Source organism: Ovis canadensis, chromosome 1 (genome assembly GCF_042477335.2).
Source record: "Ovis canadensis isolate MfBH-ARS-UI-01 breed Bighorn chromosome 1, ARS-UI_OviCan_v2, whole genome shotgun sequence".
In the NCBI taxonomy this organism is placed as follows: Eukaryota; Metazoa; Chordata; class Mammalia; order Artiodactyla; family Bovidae; genus Ovis; species Ovis canadensis.
Window position 1 is genome coordinate 72,840,435 of NC_091245.1, and position 27,480 is coordinate 72,867,914.

General features: G+C 39.8%; 1 protein-coding gene across 6 annotated transcripts in view; it reads right to left on the reverse strand.

Moving 5' to 3' along the window:
• ALG14 (ALG14 UDP-N-acetylglucosaminyltransferase subunit) overlaps positions 1-27,480 on the reverse strand; it is a 128,796-nt gene that overhangs the window by 98,733 nt on the left and 2,583 nt on the right. For all 6 annotated transcript variants that reach the window (XR_011258611.1, XM_069598407.1, XM_069598398.1 and 3 more), the window contains exon 2: positions 23,191-23,342. Coding sequence is in view for 5 of the 6 variants with exons in the window: in XM_069598407.1 (XP_069454508.1) it covers positions 23,191-23,342 (152 nt within the window). In the remaining variant the exon portion in view is untranslated. The remainder of the gene's footprint in view (positions 1-23,190; positions 23,343-27,480) is intronic.

Genomic DNA, 27,480 nt, shown 5'->3' on the forward strand with positions numbered 1-27,480 from the left:
GTTTTGCTGTTGCTCCTACCTGGCAGCCAACTAGGTCACACACTCCTAGAAAGTATGTTGTAGTTGAGTCCTTTCTCTCTGTGCAGGTCAACATGGCCACCCTGCAGTATGTGTCTATCTTGCAATGTGATCCAGTTTCTTTCTCACAACTGGCAGTGATATCAAAGACAAAGAGAGGCTCTCTCTTATTCTCTCTTCACCATATAGTTAGAGACATCCTTTCCATCTATCTATATAAGCTTTCTCATTAAGAAGTGGCAGGGACCAGGCTTACATTACTGTGTAGCCCACAGAGCCTCCCAGTGTTCCCCACACATACTTGATTGATGTATAACCAAAGCCACAGCAAAGGCAGAATGGTTAAGAGTTAAAAAAAAAAAAAGAGTAATAGATTTTTTTTTCAAGCTTCTAGTTTGTCTGGAATTATATGGAACCCTAAGTGAAACGCTAAGGGTATACGACAACTTGTAACTTTCAAAGTGTCTTTCAGAATTACATCACTACTAAAAACCACAAACATATCTGGCTTTAGATTTGTGACAAGCTAAATAGGAGTTTATAGTGATTTAGATGGAAATAATTCCACCAAGGAATCCAGATGGCATCATAAACCACAACAGAGCAGGTCAAGTGGTCTATGAAGTCATTCTTTGCTGCTACCACACACTGAAACGTACAATACATTTATTATTTAGGGAATGCCACGCTAGTACAGAATCTTGGAAACAAGACAGAATGAAAATGGTAAAATTCTATTCAACCAAAAATGGTTTCAGCTTTCTTTCATAACTGCTCTTTTTAATAATGAAAAGTATAATATACAGTAAAAGTATGTTGGATGATTCACCCAACTATTCTGAAATCAAGATGACCATAATTTACCAAAAAAAAAAAAAAAGGTTTTATATGCATGTCCTTCCAGAACTTGGTAGCTGCTCACTTCACGGCAGATGATGACGATGCACCGTGAAGTGACTTAGGATGAATGAGCTGTGGGTTCCAAGCCGGGTTCCGCTCAGATAATCAGCTCTGAAACCCGGGTGACTTAGCCTCTCTGGACCTCAGGTCTCTCACTGGAAAGCAAGGAGGCCTGGCTGAGATCAGGGATCCTTAACCCATCACGATCCCACAACTGGTTCTCAAGCTTGACTCGTCAAAGAAGACAAGGCTGCTGCTCCAGCCCTGCCTCACGACTTGCAGCCACTCCTCACTTCACCTTGAGAAGCTCTTTTCTTATGTGGAGGTCTCAGGCTCCAGGGAAATAAAAAAGAAGTTTGTTCTTGAAACAATTATGGGAGTCTGGCCCAAAAGATTTCTAAAGTCCTTCATAATGAACATTAGTTGTCCTTTTCCAGACTTTTATTAACTCTTTCTTTTGCCAGCAATAATCCGATTTTTCCTTTGGGTAACACACTCTTGCTCACATTCGCAGTCAGATGCTTTTGGTGGGATTTTAGCCCGTCTCCTTAACCCCCAACCTGTAGCTCCAAGAGTAGACCTGGAATAGCTTTAGCACCAGGGAACAACGCTCACCTCTGGCTGTGATGATGAGCTGAAAGATGGGAACATGACCCAGCTGGAGATCATTAGGCAGCAGATGTTAGCATGGATTTTTGGGAAAAGATGCTTTATCTCTCCCTCTCCTACATCCTATAAGAGACCTTCTTCTTCCTTAAGACAGTTAGGGCAAAGACATGAAGCCAGGAGGTGCTAATGCTCTTTGCTCCCCTGGAGGGAGAGTCAGGGGCTGCTGGAGGCAGCACTGGGGGGCCCCATGGCGGTGATGACTCTGCGGAGGATGGAGCAGAGACACGCCGCTATCTTTGGTGACCTCCCTGGGCAGCTGGACCAAGTCTTGCCAGAAACAAGACTGAATTTTTCCCATGTCATAAGTCAACACATTCTCTTTATTGTTCGAGCCAGTTTTGAGTTTTGTTTTAGGGCACTTGCAGTTGAAACACCCTTCCTTTTAGCTTTAAAATGGTATGAATTTAAAGACTGTTTTCTTCTGCTTAAAAAGGAAAATATATTCAAATCATAGATGAAGCAGTCATTTACAACACTGGCTATCAGAGCTGGACTCTTCATTGTAAGCTCAGATAAACTCCCAAGAGCACCTACTAGGTGACAGAACTGGGCTGGGAGCACAGGGGTAAGTAAAATATTTATAAGGAACTCACTGCCAACTGGGAGAGTGACACAGGACAACTAATAATTGCAATCAGAGAGACTGATACAATAAGAGACAAAATTAATAAAAATAATGTTAGCACCAAGTAAGAAATGATGAATTAATACTTTGAAAACTAAGTCAAGCTTTAAGGATGAGCTGTTTTATCTAACTTGGAAGAATATGAGATTTACCATGTCTAGCAGAGGGGGAAAGAGGTTCTTCTGGCATGTTCACAGCAGGGAGGCATGGAGTGGCATGGAATACCTGGGGAACTAGATTTTGGCATGTAAAGAGCAGAGAGCAGCAGCAAATGGAGCTTGAGAAGTAGGCCCCCAAAGCCATGCTAAAGAGTATGTGCTCAAATCTAAAGGCAAAGCGGAGATACTGAAGATGCTAAAAAGGAGAGTATGAAGAGAGTGGATACAGGGGCCCTGCTGAGGGTTCTCAACCAGAGAAGGGGAAGCATTTGGGAGAAACTGAAATATACCAGGAGAATGATGCTGAAGGCCTAATGGATACTCATAACACTAAGGCGAAGGACTGGAGAGGGCAAGAGGCGGGGATCAGGGATTTAAGGATGATGCGGAGCTTGGGGTGACTCTCAGGTTTCTAGGGGAGTGATGGTAAAAGGGGAAACAGACTGAGAGCGTATCATTATGGTTTGGTTTTGAGCATAATTTTGAGTCAGAAAAACACTCTAAGGACAAAATATATCAGTGTTAGAGAACGTGCGTGCTAAGACGCTTCAGTTGTGTCCGACTCTTTGCGACCCTACAGACTATAGCCCGCCAGGCTTGTCTGTCCATGGGATTCTCCAGGCAAGAATACTGGAGTGGGCAGCCATGGCCCCCTCCAGGGGATCTTCCCAACCCTGGGATCGAACTCACGTCTCTTATGTTTCCTGCATTGGCAGGCAGGTTCTTTACCACTAGCGCCACCTGTTAGAGAATACATACAGGTAACTTTCAGGTTGAAATGGGACAGACAAGGATTTGTACAGGAACATGGGCAATGGACTAACTTGGCAGGGTGGTAGACAGAGTAAGACAACTGGGAATCTAGGAAAAGGCAGGGTTGGGAAATCTAGACTCTAGGCAGGCGCCGACAAGTCTCAGGGTAACCTGGCTTGGAGCAGAGGCCTCATTTGTCTCAGACAAGTCAGACTTGACAGCCAACGGTGGGATCACAGATGCCTGTTGAGCATCCCCGGCCTCAGCCAGGCCTTCTGGCTTCATTCACAGTGAGAGGCTGAGGTCCAGAGAGACTAAGTTGCCCCAGGTGAGAGAGGTGGTTGGCCATCAGCAGGACCCAGCTTGGAACCCAGAGCTCCTTTGTCATAGGTCGTCACTTTCTACCGTGACTCAGGCGCCTCTCACATCCCTGAAGGACAAGTGAACACTGCTGGCACCCCTCTTCCACTTTGGCCTCCTTCTAGAGGTCAGCTCTTTCGTCAGCTGGTGAATGAAACCACCGCTGATCAGCCTCACTACCTGCAGGGCTTAGAACTATGTTGTCCCTGGCAGAATTGTGACTACTGGCTCCAGAATTATTTCCTGGAGCTTAAAGGCTAAAAGGGACCAAAGAGTCTCCATTTGTGCAAAAGGAAGGATAAAAGGAAACAGGCCACATCCTTATTTCGTGTCAACAACAACAAAAATTACTGTATGCTTGGGCCCATGAATTTTTAAAGCATGCTATTTATGTAAATATTTAAATTCAAACACTGGTTATTATAACATCTTTAATTTGCTTTAAAATGGAGAAATAACAGCATCATACTGTAAAATGTTACCAGCTCTGCATGTTGTAAGAAGCCCATACAAATTTCATTGGCACAGGGAAGAAGTTAAATTACCTGAAGGTTGAAATAACTGCAATATGCTATTTACAGTTACTTTAATAACACCAATTCAGAATCTGATTCAAAGAAAGTTTAAACTAACTTGCCTTTGTTGTAGAGATGGAGGATGCGACAATTAAGATTTGGGAAGGAGTTTAAGAGATTAAGCCACTTAAATTACTTGAGAACCATATATTATACATCTATCTGATGTACTGTTTTAGAAAGAATCATTTATTCACTGAAAGAGCCACGGCAGGATCTCTAAGTGCAATACATTTTAGACACTTTCTATTTAAGGTATCTCAGGCATCTAGAATGATCCTCTTCCAAATTAGAGATATTTTTTTACCTTCACCTATAATTGAATATAGTTAAGGTCCACTATAAAGAGGAAAAGTGCCTGTATACACTGGTCACACTCTAAAAAGGTAAAGATGTTAAACCATGAACTGTAACACACAATTCAGAAACTGAAACAAAACCCCATAACTGCTTTTACACAGTTCACAAACTTGCTTCTTTTAGGATTGCAGGGGAATTATGTAAGAGAGATACCAAGTGTATTAGCATTAGATTTAGAAGTCTCAGCAGTGAAACACAGCCTCAGCTCACTGTGTGAAGTTAGCACCCCACCTTGTGGAAAATAGCAGGTGTTGTTAAATGGCAGCACGGCATGCTAATTTCAGCAGTACTGGTGGATGAGTCCTGCAATCAGGAAACTGCCACTGAATCATACAGACAGGCTAAAAGATGATGCTAAAAGATCCCTATTTATTAAAGTAACAGAAAAAGTAATGTGCTTCGAAAAACTTATACTAGTCCCAAAATATTAGTGCTGATGAAATGTGGGTATTCCGAAAATTACTTCCACTGGGGCTTTTCTTTCTCAGCTTTATTTCTAAAAAAATCAACAACAACAACAACAAAAAACCCAAAACCCCTCCAAAACACTTTGTTTTCTAATTATAACTTTAGAAAACACAGAAAATGTTCAAACAAAACTGAAAATCAACCATTATCGGTAACGCTAAGATGATTCCTCTACCCACTTTGTACAATCTCAATACCAGCTAACTTACATCTCTTCTGCAACTGAAAACATTCTAAGACGGTCTTGGGTTTCTAAATCTGAAATGATTTCTTGCCTTGTAAATTTAACTGGCTGCTTTGAGCAGCTGTCGTGACTCTTGTCAAACACAGCCTCCGTTTGTGCGTGCGAGCACCGCACTTCCCACCTTCCTTGCTTTTCCCCAGGTTCCCTTCCGGAGAAGACCCCGCCCCAACACCCTAGCTCCAGAGCGGTCCCTCCTCCACACGCAAATCAGCGTGGGCTTTCCTCTCTCCGGGCCTGCTGAACACGGCTGTCTTCACACGGAACTCCTTCCCTGCCATCCTGAGAATTCTGCTTGCTGCTCTCAGACTCCTGGACTAAAGATTTCCTCTTTCTTGGATTCCCCTTGTTTTGGTGGAGCGCGTCCCCTGTGAAAGGATTTATGGGGAATCAGTTTGAGGACATTTCTCCACTGTCATTCTGAATGCCATTAGAATCCCCAACGTGACTCCTTTCCTTTTTCTTTCTGGATGTTTTTTGAATTTTTCTCTTTAACCACGAGTTCTGAAATAGTATGATGATATATCTTGTCATGACTACAGTTTTAACTGGCTTGGGGGAAGTCCTTTAGTTTGAAGGTCATATCCTTCAGGTGCTGGGAATTTTTCTTGGCTCTTCACTTAAAAAAAAAAAAAGACAACTTCCCCCATGTCCTTGGTCCTTTTGGATACTAGACTGCCAACATCTAATTTAATTATTTAATTTTCTTACCTTTCCTCTACTGTTTTTATTTTTTCTTATTTACAGGAGAGTTCTTGAATATGATCTTCCAATGTTGATTTTTTAATTCCTATAATTAAAATTTTAATAGCCAAAGGTCTTTCTTATTCTATGAGGGCTTTTAAAAAGTAGATCTCTCTTTTTTTTTTAAAGATACAATGTCCTTCATTTCTCTAACATTATTGTTTTCCTTCAAAATTCCCTCCTCCGCCCTCCCCATTCCTTTTCTCAAAATCCCTTTCCTGGTTAGTTTTGCCTTCCTTTATGTTAGGGACTTTCTTCCAAGATCTGGTAGTCTGTGGATGCTGGTTCAAAGCAGCAGTTCTCAAGAGAGAGGGGGAGATTTCTCCCTCAGAGACCTTCAGGCGACAAGGATGAGAGACATGTTTGGTCGCCAAGACTAGGGGTGAGGGGTGGGACTGGGGGTGAGGGGTGGAGAAGGAATGGGTGCTACTGGCCTCTAGCGGTGAAGGCTGGGGATGCTGCTAAACATCCCACAGGGAGAAGACAGCCTCCCCATCTAAAATATCAACAGTACCACGGCTGAGAAATCCCAGTTCCTGTTGAAGAATGAGGCATTAAAAGGAAGAGGGAAGCTCTGTGTGCTGGGTGGAACTTGTCACGTAGAGGACAAAAACAGGACTTGACCACTTCACTGGGGGAAAATCCCAAGTGTTGGAATACATAGTTCTATTCTCCAAAGCAAATCAGTTTCTTCAAAGTTAATGTTTAATCTCCTGCCTGAGGGAAACATATGAAGTGATGGCAAAGGAGACCTAAGTGGTATGCATGGGGGGAACAGGGGTAGTTACACACATACCTTAAGCTCTCAGTTTTTAGGGCAATGTCTTAACCCATCTGCAATTTGGTTTGTTGTTTCCAAAGCCAAAACTTCTTTACTTAACCTTTCTGGTGTATAAACCTTGGGTTTTCTACCAGGTAAGGCAGGGCTGGGAGCCTAGCTGACAATGCATTAGGCAGACTTCAACCAAAAGGCTTCTTTCCCACCCTACCCTGTACTCCATACTCCAGAGGTACCTGGTGCTGTATTATTTTTTAGTCAGTAGCACTGCCCAATAACACTATCATTAGTTCCTAAGGTTTCCAGTATTCATGCTCTGCTGGTCCAACTACACCAAAAAGACCTCAGATTAAGGGTACTTCCTTTCCTTACTTTACAAAAACACAGTCCAAATTCTGCATACAGAAACTACTTAATATCCACTTATAATTTTCAAGGATTTTACTTTGGGGAAGGCTTCTAGGGAGCTGTTGTACCTGTCTCAAATAAGCGTATAAAACAAATAAACAGTACTGCTACCTCAAGAAGGTGTTTGGTGAAGAAAGTCTTTAAATTCACACTCTACATGGAAAGACTGCTAGAAAGACAGTTAGAGCCTTTTCAAACTCAAGAAAGGATATTATCCCTAGCAAAGCTATATGATGCTACTAAAAAAAGAATTGGGGACAATCTCTCGTCATCTTCCCCAAGCCAGAATAGTATGCGATATTTATTAGAAATCCATTCTAAAGTCCAGCGGTCCCTTGCCCAAGAGTATAATGTTCCGCAGTGCGCTGCCACCTGGTGGCATCATGAGGGAATGACAGCAACATGGGGTGAGGAGGCAGCCGAGGGAGAGTCTTAATATTTTACAAAGTTCTTCAACACCTGGAAGGACTTCGAAGAATCATTTCTGGAGCTTGAAAGGCCTTTTTGGGTTGGAAGAGGAGGATTGAGAGGGGAAGCAGCGAAGGGGAGAGAAAAAAGAGAAAGAGAAAGTGTAAGTGCACAGGACTTAGGAAATAGTTTTAAACCAGTGCTGGGAGGGCCTGGGCAGCCCGTTTGAATCCCAGGTTGCATCCTGGTTCCTCCAGCCACTGTAGAGACTGTTGAGTCATCTGGGTGGTACAAAATATTATTTATAAAGCCACTTGGAGATGAGGACGCTCCAATGATAGACTTCCCAGGGCCATTGACAGCATCTCTGAACTTCTGCTTGATTTCTCTCTTCCTCTCAACTCATATCCAATCTGTCAGGAAATTCTATTACTCTACTTTCAGGAAAAAAAAGAAATCCAGATTCGAACCATTTCCCCCTGTTCCTATCCCTAGTAATACAAGCCACACTCTCTCTTGCTTGGATTGCTTCAACCACATAACTACCCTCCTTGGTTTCACCCTGTCCCTTCCAGTCTACGTGGAACACAGCAACCAGAGCGATTTGTTTAACATAGCAGTCAGGCCACTTCACTCTCTGGAACAAAACCTTCCAACAGCTCCCCATTCTCCTCAGAGCAAGACAGGAAGTCCTCACACCGGCTTACAAGGCTCCACACCATCTGGCCCCAACCTACCCTTCCGTCTCTTCTCTGGTGTCCTTTCCTCCACTCACTCTGACCCTCAGCCATTCCCCCAACATCTATTAGGTAGTTTTTCCAGACCACACCCTCTGCCTGAAATGCCTTCTCCCAGGTGCTCCCATTTTCTTGAAGATCCTGATCAGAATTACAAATTTTCCTCCTTGTCAGAATTCTCAATCCCCCACCCCACCCCCGGTTCTTGGGCAATCAGCCCCCAGCACTGATTGCCTACTAACAAGCTGTATGGTTTTCTTATTCACTCTGTCTAGTATTACTGCCTTTCTGATCCAGCTCAAGTAGAGTAAGTTTCATGACTGCAGAATATTTCTGGCCTGTTTTTTCACTGATGTATCCCAATTGCCTATTACAATGCCTGGCAAGTGGAAAACAAATATTTAACATTGAATTAAACCAAAAGTTAAAAAACTCTAGAATTCTGACTGATACTGCATCATAAACTGGGGAAAGAAATGCTGGGCTGGATGAAGCACAAGCTGGAATCAAGACTGCCGGGAGAAATATCAATAACCTCATATATGCAGATGATACCACCCTCATGGCAGAAAGTGAAGAAGAACTAAAGAGCCTCTTGATAAAAGTGAAAGAGGAGAGTGAAAAGTTGGCTTAAGGCTCAACATTCAGAAAACTAAGATCATGGCATCCAGTCCCATCACTTCATGGGGAATGGATGGGGAAACAGTGGAAACAGTGGCTGATTTTATATTTGGGGGCTCCAAACTCACTGCAGATGGTGACTGCAGCTATGAAATTAAAAGACACTTACTCCCTGGAAGGAAAGTTATGACCAATCTAGACAGAATATTAAAAAGCAGAGACATTACTTTGTCAAATGTCCATCTAGTCAAGGCTATGGTTTTTCCAGTAGTCATGTATGGATGTGAGAGTTGGACTATAAGGAAAGCTGAGTGCTGAAAAATTAATGCTTTTGAACTGTGGTGTTGGAGAAGACTCTTGAGAGTCCCTTGGACTGCAAGGAGATCCAACCAGAATCCTAAAGGAAATCAGTCCTGAATATTCATTGGAAGGGCTGACGCTGAAGCTGAAATTGCAATACACTGGCCACCTGATGCGAAGAACTGACTCATTGGAAAAGACCCTGATGCTGGGAAAGATTGAAGGCAGGAGAATAAGGGGATGACAGAGCATGAGATGGTTGGATGGCATCACTGACTCGATGGACATGAGTTTGAGCAGGCTCCGGGAGCTGGTGATGGACAGGGAAGCCTGGTGTGCTACAGTCCATGGGGTCACAAAGAGTTGGACATGACTGAGCGACTGAACTGAACTGAACTGAATTGGCAGGTACGCTTGTTTGGGGTCTGATTCTAGGGAGAAGAATGCCTCTTATGGAGATTGGCTTTTGGCTCCAAATACACTTTTTCACATTAAGGAAATCATTAAAAATGTTAGAATAATAGGTTATTTGTTCAATGCATTGTTTAAGGACGATAAATGTAGGCAGCCTAGAATATGAATATGATGCAGACAAGAAGACTAGAATTCAAAGTAACTGAAGTATATGTGGGGTTTGAACATAGCATGCATTCAGTACCACCTGGCCCAGTATATTATTGAAAAATATGAAGAGAGGGCCAGAAGGGTTTTATTTAGTGACCAAAACAGTAAGAGTTTGGGATAGCTATTACACTGATTCACCCCACAGGATACTCTCATATATTTACTGCATTTACTTCAAATCAAGAATTCAATCAACATTCTAGCAGAATGCTACAGTACCAAAGGGGCCCTACAGTGCCCTTCCATGTCAGCAAGGTACTTACTTTGGGCTTTTTGTTTTTAATTTTTTTCTAATCAAAGTCACACTCACATTTGCAGAAAAATCTAGAAAGTTATAAGAATACTTGCAGACTATCTATAACATAAATTCAAAATTGTTTACTGCAGTATTCAATGAAAACTTGAAAACCGCAATAGGGAAAAGGTACAAGAGTACTACATATCTAAGCTTTGTAAGGTAGACCTACAAGTACCAACATGGAAAACTATCTAGGTACAGAGTTCAAAGAACAGAAAAGCTGAAAGCAATGTACAGGGTGTGATTTACAAACTAGCCATGCTATGCTCTGCCACCCCTGTTTATATAGTCACGTATATATATATATATGTACACATAATTCATAACATTCTGTTATAAGGATATGTGTAACAGGAGGGCAAAAAGTAATACCAGCAGGATATGACTCAAGCTGGTGCAGTGTTTCTCTCTAGACAGTGAGACTGGAGTCGTTACAGGAAACTCCCATGTTTTACTCCCATACTTCTTTGCTGTCTATAGTTTTTCAATTTAGGAACAAACAAAACTTTTGGAAAAGAAAAGAAACAGAAAAATAACTGTTTACAGTCCTGCAGCAGGTAATTATGGGGCATACTGATTATAAAGATATGCTGGAATATCCACCTAAGCATAATGTCTTGTACAGAATTGGCACGCACTGAATATTCTTTCCCCCCTCCCCCCACAAAATAAACAAATAATCTTTCTTGGCAAAACATTATACGCTTAACTATAGAGTAGTGAGAAATCTAGTCAGTGACCCAAAAGTAAAGCAGGTTGACCCTAATTGTCAACCCTTCAACTCAGTTTTCAGAAACTTCTATTATTGTTTTACATAAGAAAAAAGCCCACTCTTTTAATTTTTACGTGTATTCAAAAAATGTTTTATTCGCGTGTCACTGAACTTCTGTCTTTACTGCTATGATCTGAAGGTGCCAACTCAGGCTCTAACAGAAGTCACAAGGAGTAATGGTTGTCAAGCCGGGTGGTTAACAAATAAGGTGCAGAATGAGAAGCAAATAAAAAAATGAACCAGAATCTACAGTGCAATGCCCTGACTCTCATTTCCCTCAGTGTCCCAAAGGGGTGGATGTCCCTGCTGAAACACAGGCCAACAAGTGGATGACTGCTTTCCGGGAAGAAGCTCTGCTTTGATTTTTCACTTACACTTTATATAATACAGCTCTGGTAATTGGTTCTATTTGGAAAGGTTACCATCCAATTTTTCAAAAAGATATTACTTTAGACACTCTTTACTTTAGAGATAATCCCAGTGGAAATTACATTTTCTTTAGAATGCTTTTCCAGATTTTTTTCATACAGGTAATTTCACAGCTAAACATTGTTTTGTTTTTTATTTCGCTCAGCGTCCTGCCCCTCACCTTTCTAATCTCAGTTGCTTTATTTGAGTAGCATCGAGATGTTTCTCCCCAGAGAAGCCTGTTTCTCTTCCAAAGCTAGTTAAACTCCTTAAAGAAGCATAGACTGAGAGGAGTTAAAAGTGCACCAGAAATAACTATTTCTCTTTACTCCTGTGTAACTATAAATAAGATAAATTACATACCTAAAGATGTTAAATACAAGTAAAAATGTACTGAATCAAAGGAATTAGGAGGAAATTTGAATGGGGTTTCTGCAACAAAAGTAGGTCATCTCTACCATTCAATAATAAGACTATATTATTAACATAAAATTTAGCTTTAAAATCTGTTAGATTTTTATATCTATTATAAATAGACAAATATTAACATTTAAATATTTTTCTAAAAACTAACAAAAATATTTAGAAATTCCATATTACACTAAGTTATTACCAAACAGTAGAAACTTCCTATGCGACTTGGGCAACAATATGTGATTAACAATAGGTCATTTGTATCTTCTGGTTTCTGGGAAGGTCTTCTTTATGTTTTTAGAAGAGCGGGCTTGTGCTGAAAATGTACGTTTTGGCTTCTTACCAGAACCAAGTGGGACTTGATGCACTTTTATTCCTAAAGTGCTCTGAGTGATATGGATGAGACACCCCACCCAGACACAGGGTGCAATTATTGTTAATGCTTTAAAGTGGTACAGAGTTTCTGGTTTACTTAAGAAGTCTGAAAAAAAATTAAACTAAAAAGAGACAGTCAAGAACTTTAACTGCAGGAGTATTATCAACTGCTAGGAAACTGCAGTTGGTACAATTATACCAGATTTTAAAGAGTGAGGAAAATTGAATAGGTAGGAGGTGCTATTTATTAGGTGTACTAAACACATTAATATGGACAGTGTAGAATAGGCATCTATACAGAGGATACATTAAAACTTTGACTTAAACGAAGACCCAAACCCTTCTATAAATGGATTAAAATGCTGCAAGATACACAACAAAATATAATTTTATCAAAACTGGAAAGAAGGGAAATCTCTGCTTGCTAGAAACAAGAAGAAAATGAAATGGGAGCAGTCTGTGACCCTGGAGCTTGGGAGGAGGACATAATGATGCCAGAAACCTAGCGCTGGGTTTTGGGTTGCCCTCCCCAGGTTCCGGAGCAGAGGCCTAATGAGGGACAACAAACTGATGGCTGATAACTTCACAACAGTAACAGCTACCCTATATCTGAAACCTAGAGTGCTCTGGGCTTAGTGCTTAGCGGTCTTCTATTTTCTAACTACATTCAATCCCTGGGTGATATCACAGTTTTTCGTTTTGAGTCAAGTGGGCTTTAGAAAGCATCACTATGAACAAAGCTAGTGGAGGTGATGGAATTCCAGTAGAGCTATTTCAAATCCTGAAAGATGATGCTGTGAAAGTGCTGCACTCAATATGCCAGCAAATTTGGAAAACTCAGCAGTGGCCACAGGACTGGAAAAGGTCAGTTTTCATTCCAATCCCAAAGAAAGGCAATGCCAAAGAATGCTCAAACAACTGCACAGTTGCATTCATCTCACACGCTAGTAAAGTAATGGTCAAAGTTCTCCAAGCCAGGTTTCAGCAATACGTGAACTGTGAACTTCCTAATGTTCAAGATGGTTTTAGAAAAGGCAGAGGAACCAGAGATCAAATTGCCAACATTCGCTGGATCATGGAAAAAGCAAGAGAGTTCCAGAAAAACATCTATTTCTGCTTTATTGACTATGCCAAAGCCTTTGACTGTGGAAAATTCTGAAAGAGATGGGAATACCAGACCACCTGACCTGCCTCTTGAGAAACCTATATGCAGGTCAGGAAGCAACAGTTCGAACTGGACATGGAACAACAGACTGGTTCCAAATAGGAAAAGGAGTCCGTCAAGGCTGTATATTGTCACCCTGCTTATTTAACTTCTATGCAGAGTACATCATGAGAAACGCTGGACTGGAAGAAGCACAAGCTGGAATCAAGATTGCCAGGAGAAATATCAATAACCTCAGATATGCAGATGACACCACCCTTATGGCAGAAAATGAAGAGGAACTAAAAAGCCTGTTGATGAAAGTGAAAGTGGAGAGTGAAAAGTTGGCTTAAAGCTCAACATTCAGAAAACGAGGATTATGGCATCTGGTCCCATCACTTCATGGGAAATAGATGGGGAAACAGTGGAAACAGTGTCAGATTTAATTTTTTGGGCTCCAAAATCACTGCAGATGGTGACTGCAGCCGTGAAATTAAAAGACACTTACTCCTTGGAAGAAAAGTTATGACCAACATAGATAGTATATTCAAAAGCAGAGACATTACTTTGCCGACTAAGGTCCGTCTGGTCAAGGCTATGGTTTTTCCAGTGGTCATGTATGGATGTGAGAGTTGGACTGTGAAGAAGGCTGAGCGCCGAAGAATTGATGCTTTTTCACTGTGGTGTTGGAGAAGACTCTTGAGAGTCCCTTGGACTGCAAGGAGATCCAACCAGTCCATTCTGAAGGAGATCAGCCCTGGGATTTCTTTGGAAGGAATGATGCTGAAGCTGAAACTCCAGTACTTTGGCCACCTCATGCGAAGAGTTGACTCATTGGAAAAGACTCTGATGCTGGGAGGGATTGGGGGCAGGAGGAGAAGGGGACGACCAAGGATGAGATGGCTGGATGGCATCACTGACTCGATGGACATGAGTCTGAGTGAACTCCGGGAGATGGTGATGGACAGCGAGGCCTGGCGTGCTGCGATTCATGGGGTCGCAAAGAGTCAGACACGACTGAGCAACTGAACTTAGGTGATGTAAACACAGGTGACTCCAAAATTCGTGTTGAAGACCAGCTTCCTTCAACTTCAGACTCACACATCTAACTGTACAGCCAACCTCCTTGCTTATATATTTGCAGATATCTTACACTCAGGCCTGCTGTTCTCTCATGCAGTCTTCCTCATGTAAATGAATGGCAGCTCCATTTTCCTGGTAGCTCAGGCCAAAAATCTGGATGTCACCTCCCACTCTGTTTTTTCTCCACATCTCACACCTTGCCTGCCAGGAAATCCTATTAGTGTTTCCTTCACAGTATGTCCAGAATGTGACTGTTCCCCATCACACCCACCACTGCCATCCTTGTCCAAGCCATGCTGGTCTCTCACCTGAATTATTGCAATGGCCTCCAAACTGCTTTCCTCGCTTCTGCCCTTGCCCCTTTTAGTGTATTCAGCACCCAAAATGATCCTATTAAAATATAAGCCAGATCACATCTTTCCCCTTTAAAACTTCCCAATGGTTCCCCACATCACTCATGGGGGGGAAAAAACCTAAGATTAAAAATGGACAAAAGGTCTTAAAAGATCTGACCCTGTTATCCCCACTTTGACGGCTATGGCTTCGTAACCTACTGAGCTTTCTCTTGCTTACTCTGCTTTGGCCACACTGATTTCCTTTGCTGTTTCATAAATATGCCAGGTACAATTCTGTCTCAGGACGCTTCACTGCAGTTATTGTTTCCTCTTCAAGAACTGGCTTTCCTCAGGCTGCCTTGCACCATACCTCCATCAAGTCTTGGTTCACATATCACCTTTCCCAACTACTCTACCAAAAACTGCAGTCTCCCTTCAACTCCCCAATATTCTTTGTTCCCTTACTGCTCTACTTCTCTCTTTAGCATTTATCATTAGCAAATTATACATTTTACTTAAGTATCTTGTTTATCATCCCCCTACTGAGATATAGACACCATAAAGGAAGAGACACTTGTAATTTATTCACTAATGTATCCCTAGCACCCAATGGGAATGCAATAAATACTTGTTAAATAAATAAATGAACGCCAAATTCACAGTTATTAAGGGAAAAATTCAAACTAGAATTCTAAATACAGAATGCAATCAAAGGAGGGCCAAACCCAAACATATTTTCAAACAAACAAACAAAATGGAAAGAATAAATCCCTTACAGACCTTCCATGAAAGAACTAAAAAATATATATATATTTCTAGAAGAAAAATAGTGGATCCAAAAGAAAGGAGTAGTGAGGGTGAGGAAAGAAAATACTACATACATCTAAATAAGTACAAACTGCATAAAATAATAGTAATAAGTAATATAAGTGGAGTAAAAACAAAGTAGAACCAAAACTCTGACGAATAACATATAGGATGGGAGGTGGTGCTCACAGTTAAAATATTCTAAAAGCCTTTTCTTTTTTTTCAGAATACTGGAAATAATAAGATTTTGATTTTAAGTTGGATATCTGTATTAACAGTTTAAAGAAAATACCCAAGAGAAGAGGGTAATTTCCATTCCAGGATAAGAGGAGGACAATGAAAACTCAATCCAAACAGAAGGCAGAAACGGAACAAAAAAAGATTCAAAGAAAATGGTAAGTAGAAAGAATCAAATAAAATAGAAATAAATCTAATATATTAGTAACCAAAATAAACATACATCTACCAAACATGTTTGTTAAGAGACAATGATTCTCAGTTTTGAATTTTAAAATTATACTTTGTCATTTATAAAAGACACATTTAAAACACCATGACACACAAAACTCAAAAGAGATGGAAAATATGCAAATGCTATAGCACAGATTAAAAAAACAGCAAGAGAATATTATGAAAATATTAATGCCAAAATATTTGCAAAGTTACCAAAATTAAACATGTTCTTAGAAAAATATCTTAGTTACACTGGTTTTAAAAGAAACAGAAAGCCTGCAAAGTTATATTTCCATAACAAAAATAACACATTGGGGCCACTGTATAACAGACAAGTTATACAAAACTTAAACTGGAAAAGAATAAAATAGTGACTTTTTGTTGGTGCTATGATATTTTATATATAGAAAACCCTAAAGACTCCACCAAAAAATTGTTGGAATTAAGAGAGACATTCAGCAAAGTTCTGGATACAAAATCAACAGGCAAAAATCTTTTGTATTTCTACAACTATTAACAAACTATCAGAAAGAGAAATTAAGAAAACAATAACATTTATGACTGCATCAAAAAGAATAAAATACCTAGGAATAAATTTAGCCATGGAGGTGAAAGACTTGTTCACTGAAAATTATTGGACAGTGATGAAAGAAATCAAAGAAGACACCAATAAATAGAAAGATATTCTGTGCTCATGGATTGGAAAAACTAATCTTGTTAAAATGCACCATCAAACCAGAAATGTTACAGGAACTTACAAGAAATGTTAAAGGAACTTCTCTAGGTGAAAAAGAAAAGGTCACAATTAGAAACCAGAAACACGAAAATACGAATGGAAAAAATTAATCAGTAAAGGCTGTAGCTCAGCTGGTAAAGAATCTGCCTGCAATGCAGAACACCCCAGTTCGATTCCTGAGTCGGGGAGATCTACTGGAGAAGGGGTAGGCCACTCCAGTATTGGGCTTTCCTGGTGGCTCAGCTGGTAAAGAATCTGCTTGCAATGAGGGAGACCTGGGTTTGATCCCTATGTTGGGAAGATCCCTTGGAAAAGGGAACAGCTACCCACTCCAGCATTCTAGTCTGGAGAACTCCATGGGCTATACAGTCAATGGGGTTGAAAAGAGTTGGATAGGACTGAGCGACTTTCACATTCACTTAAAAAGGCAAAAATACAGAAAAAGGTAGGAAATTTTCCATGAACAAAGCTAGCAGGAAGGTTAAAGACAAAAGTAAAACCATCTATATCCACAATAATCAGATAAGGGATACATGAAACAACTCCTGGTAAAACCTGGTATCTAAAACAGTTATCATGAGGGGAGGAGAATACAAATGCAAAGTTGTTAAAATGCAGTTGAAATTAAGAGATCATGAGTTTAATCATATATATATATAATCATAATCATATATATATCTCATGCAAAAAGAAAAAAGAATCCAAACCTAATCCTAAACACAGTCATCAAATCATGAGAGAACAAAAGAAGAACAAGAACAAGAAAGACCTACAAAACAATGAACAAAATGGCAATAAGAACATGCATATTAATAATTACTTTAAATTTAACTGACTAAATGATCTAATCAAAGACAATGAGTGGTTAAAAAAAAAAGCTGCCTATAAGAGATGCACTTCAGATCTAAAGATACACACAGACTACAAATGAGGTGATAGAAAAACATATTCCACGCAAGCGGAAATCAAAAGAAAGCTGGGGTAGCAATCCTTATAGCAGAAGAAATAGATTTTAAAATAAACACTGTTACAAGAGACAAAGAAGGACATTACATAATGATCCAGAGATTGCTCTAAGCAGATATAAACATATGCACCCAACATAGGAGCATCTGAATACATAAAAGAAATACAGACAAAGGGAAAAATCAACAATAATAGTAAGGGACTTTAACACCCCACTCACATCAATGAACAGATCATCCAGACCAGATAGAAGATTAATAAAAAAAAAGTACTATCCCTAAATGACACAATAGTCCTGATGGACTTAGGAGTATTTATAGAACATTCCACCTAAAAGCAGCAGAATACACATTCTTTTCAAGTGCACATGGAACATTTTTCAGGATACATTACATGCTTTACACAAAAGAAGCCTTGATAAATTTAAGAAAACTAGGGTACTATCAAGCATGTTTTCTGACCACACTGCTATGAGACCAACAGTCAACTCTAAAAGAAAAGCTTCAAAACAGATAGACCCGTGAAAGCTAAACACTATGCTACTGAACAATAAATGGATTGCTGAAGAAATTGAAAAGGAAAAAAAAAATGTGAAGACAAATGAAAATGAAAACACAATGATCCAAAACCTTTGGGATGCAGCAAAAGCAGTTCTAAAATGGACATTTACAGCTATACAAGCTTACCCCAGGAAACAAGAAAAATCTCAAATCAGAAACCTAGTCTCAAATCTAAAGGAGCTGGAAAGAGAAAAATAAATAAAACCTAAAGCTAACAGAAAAAAAGAACTTATAAAGGTCAGAGTGGAAATAAATGAAAGAGAGACTAAAAAACAATAGAAAAGATCAACAAAACTAAGAGTTGGTTCTTTGAAAAGATAAACAAAATTGATAAACCTCTAGCCAGATTCATTAAGGAGAAAAAGAAAGTGGGCCCAAATCGATAAAATCAGGAATAAAAAAAAAGTTACAACCTACACCACAGAACTACAAAGAATCATGAGGCTACTACAACTATGTGGCAATACAAAATAGGCAACTTAGAAGTGGACAAATTCCTAAAACTCTTACATGACTTCTCAAGACTGAATCGGGAAGATACACAAATATGGACAAATCAATTACCAGAAATGAAAATGAATCAATGATTTTTGAAAAATTCCAAACAAACAAAAGATGAGGATCAGAAGGCTTCATAGGTAAATTCCACCAAACATTTAGAGAAGAGTCAACACCTATCCTTCTCAAACTATTCTAAAAATGTGCAGAGGAAGGAACACTTCCAAACTCATTCTATGAGGTCAGCATCACCTTGCCACCCAAACCAGACAGACATACCACAAAAAATAAATTATAGGCCAAGATCACTGATGAACATAGATGTAAAATCCTCAGTGAAACACTAGCTCTAACTGACTCTAACAATACATTAAAAGCATGATATACTACAATTAGGTGAAGTTTATTCCAGGATGTTAGGATTTTTCAATATCTGCAAATCAATAAATATGATACACCACATTAACAAACTGAAGCATAAAAGCCATATAATCATCTAAATAGATGCAAAAAACTTTTTCATAAACTTCAACATCTATTAATGATATTGAAAATGAGCATAGAGATAACACACTTCAACATAATAAAAGCCATATATGACAAGTCCTCAGCTAAGATCATACTCAAAAGTGAAAAGCTGAAAACATTTTTTTCTAAAATTAGGAATAAGACAAGAATGTCCACTCTCACCATGTTTATTCAATACAGTGTTGGAAGTCCTATCCACAGAAATCAGCAGGTAAACAGATATTAAAAAATCCAAACTGGAAAGAAGTAAAACTGTCACTGTTTGCAGATGATATGATACTATATGCAAAAAATCCTGAAGATACCACCGAAAATCTATTAAGAGTTCATCAATGAATACAACAAAACTGCAGGCTACAAAATTTAATATACAAAAATCTGCTACACTTCCACACACTAATCACAAACTATCAGAAAGAGAAACTAAGGAAACGATCCCATTTACAACTGCACAAAAAAGAATAAAATACCAAGGAATAAACCTACCTAAGGAGGAAAAAGTCCTGTGTTTGGAAAATTATAAGCCACTGATGAAGGAAATTGAAGACCACATAAACAGATGTAAAGGTATACCACGTTCATAGATTGCAAGAACTAATAATCTTAAAATGACCATGCTATCCAAGGCAATATACAGGTTCAATGTAATTTCTATCAAACGACCAATGGCATTTTTCACAGAACTTAAAGAAATTTTTTAATTTGTATGGAGGTACAAAAGACAACAAAACAGCCAAACAATCTTGAGAAAGAACAGAGCTGGAGAAATTGTGCTCCCTGACCTCAGACTATACCATTAAGCTACAGTAATCAAAAGAGTATGGTACTGGCACAAAAACAGACACACGGATCAATGGCACAGAACAGAGATCCCAGAAATAAACTCACACACTGATGGTCGATTACTTAGGATAAAGGAGGCAAGAATACACAGTGAAGAAAAGACAGTCTCTTAACCAAGTGGCAATGAGAAAGCTGTATAGCTACATATAAAAGAATAAAATTAGAACATTCTCTAACATCAGGTAGAAAAAATGAACTCAAAATGGATTAAAGGCCTAAATGTAAGACCAGAAACCATAAAACTCCTGGAAGAAAACATAGGCAGAAGATGCCCAACAGAAATTGTAGCAGTGTTTTTTGGATCTGTCTCCTAAAAAAAGGCAACAAAAGCAAAAATAAACAAATGGAACCTAATGAAAGTTAAAAGGTCGTGCACATGAAAGGAACACACTGACAAAATAAAAAGACAGCCTACTTAGTGGGAGAAGACATCTGCAAATATATGATCAATAGGGGGCTAATATCAAAAAATATATAAACAGCTCAAATATCAAAAAAGAAAAAAAAAAAAGGCCGAGCAACCTGATTAAAAAAGGGGCAGAATATCTGCACAGACAATTTTCCAAAGAAAAGATCAGATGGCCAATGATCAGGGAAATGTCAGTTAAAACCACAATGAGATATCACCTCACACTTGTCTGGCTGTCATCAAAAAGAACACAGGTAACAAATGTTGGTGAGGATGTGGGGAAAAAAGAACCCTCATACACTGTTGGTAAGAATGTCCATTGGTGCAGCTATTGTGGAAAACAGTATGGTGTCCCAAAAAACTAAAAATAGAACTACCATATGACCCAGCAATTCCACTCCTGGAATTTGAAAAAAGAAACAAAAACACTAAATCAAAAAGATACATGCACCCCAAGGTTTATAGCAGCATTATATACAACTGCCAAGATACAGAAGGAACCTAAGTGTCCATCAGCAGATGAATGGATAAAGAAGATGTAGTGTACACACACACACGCACAATGAAATACTACTCAGCTATAAAAAGAATGAAATTTTGCCAAATGCAACGATATGCATTGACTTGGAGCATATATACTAAGCGAAGTAAGTTAGAGAAAGACAAATACTGTATAATATCACATGTGGAATCTAAAAAATAAACTAGTGAATATAATAAAAAAGAAATAAAATCACAAATACAGAGAACGAATTAGTGCTTCCCATTGGGGCAAGGGAAGGAAGGAGGGGCAAGTCGGAGAAGGGATTAAACTCCTACACATAAAATAAATAAGTTATAAGGATATATTGTACAGAATACAGCCATTATTTTATAATAACTACAAATGAAGTGAAAGAATAAATTTCCGTTGCTCTAAGCCACCCTGTGTATAGTACTTTGTTATAATAGCACTAGGAAACTAACGCAGTATTGAGTCCTGAAACAGAAATGAAGCATTTTGGCTCATCCCATACCACATATTTCACTGTGGCTGAATAATAGCAGGTGGATTTCAATCTTGTTTAATGGGTATCTTCCAAGGACACATTCTAGTAGTGCATAAGTGAGGGATGGCCACCTGATGCGAACAGCTGACTCATCTGAAAAGACCCTGATGCTGGGAAAGATTGAGGGCAGGAGGAGAAGGGGACGACAGAGGATGAGATGGTTGGATGGCATCACCAACTCAATGGACATGAGTTTGGGTAGGCTCCGGGAGTTGGTGAGGGACAGGGAGGCCTGGTGTGCTGCAGTTCATGGGGTCGCAAGGAGTCGGACATGACTGAGCGACTGAACTGAACTTAAGTGAGGGATCAGGGGCTTCCCAGGTTACACTAGTAGTAAAGAACCCACCTGCCAATGCAAGAGATTTAAGACATGGGTTTGATCCCTGGGTCAGAAAGATCCCCTGGAGAAGGGAATAGCTACCCACTCCAGTATTCTTGCCTGGAGAATCCCATGGACAGAGAAGCCTGGCAGGCTGCAGTCCACAGAGTTGCCAAGAGTCAGACACGACTGAAGTGAGTTAGCATGCATGCACACAGCGAGGGATGACACTTAGAAGTGACCAAATCGTAACTAAAACAAGGTTTAACTAGCTATAAAGGTCAGCAGAGGGTGAGTTACCCATTAGTGCATCCTGATTTCCAAGAAAGATAATGACGATAGGGCCCATATGAGGGCAGCTCTAGAGTAACTGAAGGCAAGACTCAGCATCTGCTTTCCCATCTTGCTCTTCCTGTATATTAACTTCATAGTTTGCTCCAGCTGCAGTCTGTCTTTAGCTAGCAGGTGAAAACATGACTGCTTTTCTCCAAGTTTTCTCTTTTATAGAGCTGAAGCACCTGAAGAAAGACTATTTCCATTCTCAGGGTCCTCAAGTCCAAAGAGCCCAGAGGAACACTTTGAGTGGCCTGAGCTGGGTTGTCTGTCCATTCCTGAACTACCTGTTGGAGCTCCATGGCCAGGCAGGTACCAGAGAGCGGGAACGATGGAGACGATCTAACGAAGAACAGCTCTGGTTTCTTTCCTTGATAAAATAGTTTTACTTTTTTTTCAATTTACTCCAAATTCTGATTAAAATGCTAAAATGAAGGGAGCAATGAGGAGTTGAGAAGTAATTTTAAAGGCAGATACAGATATAATTGGAAGGATAAACAGTAGTAACAGATAAATTATCAATACACATAATACATTGATAAAAGAACTTTAATGAGAGACTTCCTTGATGGTCCAGTGACTAAGACTCCATGCTCCCAATGCAGGGGGCTCAGGTTCAATCCCTGGTCAAGGAAATATATCCCACATGCCATGACCAAGAGTTTGCACATTGCAACTAAAACCCAGCACAGCCAAATAAATAGATAAATATTAAAAAGAATTACACTTTGGTGTGTTCTTCAAAAAAAAAAAAAACAAAACTTTAACAAAGAGCCAATAAGCACATGAACTGGATGCTTTAATGTATGTACTTATAAATAAAACAATTTTTGCAGTTGGAATTACCAAAAAATTTTTGCAGTTGGAATTACCAAAAAAAAAAAAATTCCATTTAAAAGAAAAGAATATAAGAAATTAGCAACCATTTTTATCTGAAGATTTATTTGAAAGAAGCTTTTATCTTTGGGTAGTATAGGCACTATTTTTCATCAGCAATAAACATGTGACTGTATTGTGTGAGCAGGGCACTGAAGTGCCATGAGATTGCTTCATGAGAGAATGAAATTCAATATACAACCTGTAACTTTCTTAGACGCAGAAATTATTACTTACCGTAGCACTGGGGTTTCTATCAGCTCGAATTTGTTCAAAAGAATTTATTTTATGGGTACTCATTTCATCAGTGTCAGCAACGATATAATGTCTAGGAGAATAAGCATTGGACAGGTTCTCCAGCAGCCTTAGGATCTCAGTGGTATGCCCACCTGGAAAAAATATTGGAAGACCTAAGATGAAGAAACTTGTAATGGACATATCCATCTGATGATGTTATCCTAATGCTAACTTTTGTGCATTTCTCAAAATACAGAAGGAATATCTGGAAACAATAATCTGTGCCCTTGTAGAAATATTACTTCTATATGGGGGAAGAGGATAATAGATGTATAAAAATAAAATCAGTACCAGCAGTAAGTCGTGCTACTATACTAGCTGAAGAAGGTACAAAGAAGTATAAGACACTGTACTGTGCGTGCTCAGTGGCTCAGTCCTGCCCAACTCTTTGCGACCCCATGGACTGTAGTCCACCAGGCTCCTCTGTCCATGGGATTGTCCCAGCAAAGAATACTGGAGAGAGTTAGCATTTCCTTCTCTAGGGGACCTTCCTGACACAGGGATCAAAACTGTGTCTCAAGTCTCCTGCATTGCAGGCAGATTCTTGGCCACTGCATCACTTGGGAAGCCTGGTATAAAACACAGGTCCTGTTATCAAGAAGTCTGATGGGAGAGGGGCAAGACACACACAGGTATATAAAGAGTGATGCAAGACAGCAAAAAACATTAAAATGAGGGGGACAGACAAGCAAACTGTTATGAAAAGCAATGCCCTCAGCATAGAGGAGATCCCTGGTAAAGGCTGAGATGACTTAAAAGTGAAGCTAATGGGCAGACAGGTATAGGGATGCCACTGGGTGGGGTGGCATCATTAGGACATGAGAAGACAAGATCTGGGATGGGTGTTCAAGGCTTGGTGGGAACACTGGGAAGAAAGATGAAGGTGAAGTAAGGTCAGCAAAGTAGGTTGGAAAATGGGAAGCAGCTGCTGAAGGCTTCCATGTTGTGAAGTAATATTAGGCAGGCATGAGCGCTGATTGCCAGGGCTCAGATCTTTCTAAGGAAGACTTTTGTTCAACACCTCCTAACAGAAGTCTCAGCCCTCTGCAGGTCCTCAAATACTTACCAAACTTCACCCAACCACTGTGTGTTCAATTTCTGAAATCGTACAATCTCCAAAATTTTACCACTTTAATTTTAAAACCATGAATTTAAAAATCAACCGTGTTCATTAAGGTTTCTTTCAGGGGAAAAAAATCAAAAGAATATATTTATCTCATTAACTATATGCCAATTAAGCAAGGCAACTGAACTTCTTAAGAATGAGCCCTATCATATCTATTTAATTGCACAATCCCTTGGCCTCAGCCAGGTTGATGTCTTTAACATTCTCTGTGTTCATCTTATTTGTTACCTCTTCTTTGCTTCTGGTCATGCTACAAAGCTCCCCCTGCTACAAAGCTCCCCCTGTTGTAAGAAAGCTTTCAATAGTGATACAAACAAACAAGTAGGATAATCAAACAAATTAAGTATGTGTTTTCTCGAAGCACATGTATTTTCTTATAGTAGAAACAGAAAGATTACTCCCTAGATCTCAGAAGGAATTAGATATAGAAGTAGTCAGTACAGAGTAAATATAATGGGAATTAGAATCATACTGTAACTTAATAACTTGTCACCCATATCCTTCTGTGAAAGTGAATGAAAGTGTTAGCTGCTCAGTCCTGTTCAACTCTTTGTGACCCCATGGACTGTAGCCCACCAGGCGCCTCTGTCCATAACTTGTCACCCATCTTCTTATGCAAGTAATTCACACATCTCATACTCATCTTAGAATTTTTGTTTTTAACTTTGCAAAAGTGTGGTAGTTTGCAAAGTAGGTACTTATTTTCACAGCTGGGACAATTAAGGATAAAACCTAATATACATAACATCTTCCACTGTAGTTAAGACTTCATTTTACCTGCTTTCATGGTCTTTTTTCCTTTAAAGGAAACCCTCACTGAATACATTCTTTGAAAATTTAACCTTGTTACTGAATCAGGTCATTAAAATGATGGGTTTTGTCTTCCATTTCACTCTTTCATTAAGATTTATTCTTTGGGAATGAAATCCTCTCAGTTCTATCTTAAGATGTACCCAGAATGCAATCACCCCTAACTTCCTTTGCAAGCATCCTGATCCAAACCACACCTTTCTTGCATGGATTATGACTATAGCTTCCTGGTCTATTCCCCTCGCTCCTCTTGTCTATTTGAGTACCCAATATAGTCTATTCTCAACACAGCCTCTAGAGTGATCCTATTAAAAAGGGTTGATCAAATTATTTATCTCTATTCAAAACCCTCCAAGAGCTCCCCTTCTCATATGGAATAAAAGACTTTTTGTAAGCTCTTGGGCCACTGCACTCATCTCACATGCTAGTAAAGTAATGCTCAAAATTCTCCAAGCCAGGCTTCAGCAATACGTGAACCGTGAACTCCCTGATGTTCAAGATGGTTTTAAAAAAGGCAGAGGAACCAGAGATCAAATTGCCAACATCCACTGGATCATGGAAAAAGCAAGAGAGTTCCAGAAAAACATCTATTTCTGCTTTATTGACTATGCCAAAGCCTTTGACTGTGTGGATCACAATCAACTGTGGAAAATTCTGAAAGAGATGGGAATACCAGACCATTTGACCTGCCTCTTGAGAAATCTGTATGCAGGTCAGGAAGCAACATTTCGAACTGGACATGGAACAACAGACTGGTTCCAAATAGGAAAAGGAGTATGTCAAGGCTGTATATTGTCACCCTGCTTATTTGACTTATATGCAGAGTACATCGTGAGAAATGCGGGGCTGGAGGAAGCACAAGCTGGAATCAAGATTGCCGGGAGAAATATCAATAACCTCAGATATGCAGATAACACCACCCTTATGGCAGAAAGTGAAGAGGAGCTAAAAAGCCTCTTGATGAAAGTGAAAGAGGAGAGTGAAAAAGTTGGCTTAAAGCTCAACATTCAGAAAACAAAGATCATGGCATCTGGTCCCATCACTTCATGGCAAATAGATGGGGAAACAGCGGAAACAGTGTCAGACTTTATTTTGGGGGGCTCCAAAATCACTGCAGATGGTGATTGGAGCCATGAAATTAAAAGACGCTTACTCCTTGGAAGAAAAGTTATGACCAACTTAGATAGTATATTCAAAAGCAGAGACATTACTTTGCCAACTAAGGTCTGTCTAGTTAAGGCCATGGTTTTCCTGTGGTCATGTATGGATGTGAGAGTTGGACTGTGAAGAAGGCTGAGCGCCGAAGAATTGATGCTTTTGAACTGTGGTGTTGAAGAAGACTCTTGAGAGTCCCTTGGACTGCAAGGAGATCCAGCCAGTCCATTCTGAAGGAGATCAGCCCTGGGATTTCTTTGGAAGGAATGATGCTGAAGCTGAAACTCCAGTACTTTGGCCACCTCATGCGAAGAGTTGACTCATTGGAAAAGACTCTGATGCTGGGAGGGATTGGGGGCAGGAGGAGAAGAGGATGACCAAGGATGAGATGGCTGCATGGCATTGCTGACTCGATGGACATGAGTCTGAGTGAGCTCCTGAAGCTGGTGATGGACAGGGAGGCCTGGCGTGCTGCGATTCACGGGGTCGCAGAGTCGGACACGGCTGAGCGACTGGGCTGGGATGGGCTGGGCCTCATCTGCTTCTACCCCACCTTACGCAGTGTACTCCAGCCACTCTGGCCTCCTTGCTGTTGGGTATCTGTCATCTCGCTAAGGAGGCTTTCTCTGACAATTCTATCTAAAATGCAACTTCCTTTCTCTACTTCATAGTATTTATTGCCTATAACTAACTATACAGTCTATTCACTTTTTCTGTTTTGGTTTCCCCCACCCTAGTCCCAGTAGACAGTAAACACCATGATAGCAAGGGCTTTTATTTTGTTACTGCTATACCTTCAATGACAGACAATTTAATATTACATCTGAAATTGTCTAAGCAGGTCACATGTCTTTGAAACATAGTATTTCAAAGACAAATTATAATTTTGATTGGTATTCTTTAAACAAGTGATACATTATGGTAAGATTAAGCATTTTTTCATATTCAGGATAGACAAGGAAAATGCCTTCCCATCCTAAATTTTGGACATGAACTATTAAATTATTTATCTAACTACAAATCTTTCTCTGGTTTGGATGACTTTTGGAGGTCCTTGACTCTTCATACCCTCAATGGTTCGAATGACAGAGGGCACCGCCTGCCTGACAAATTCTCAATTTTAGTTTTGGTTCCCAGTC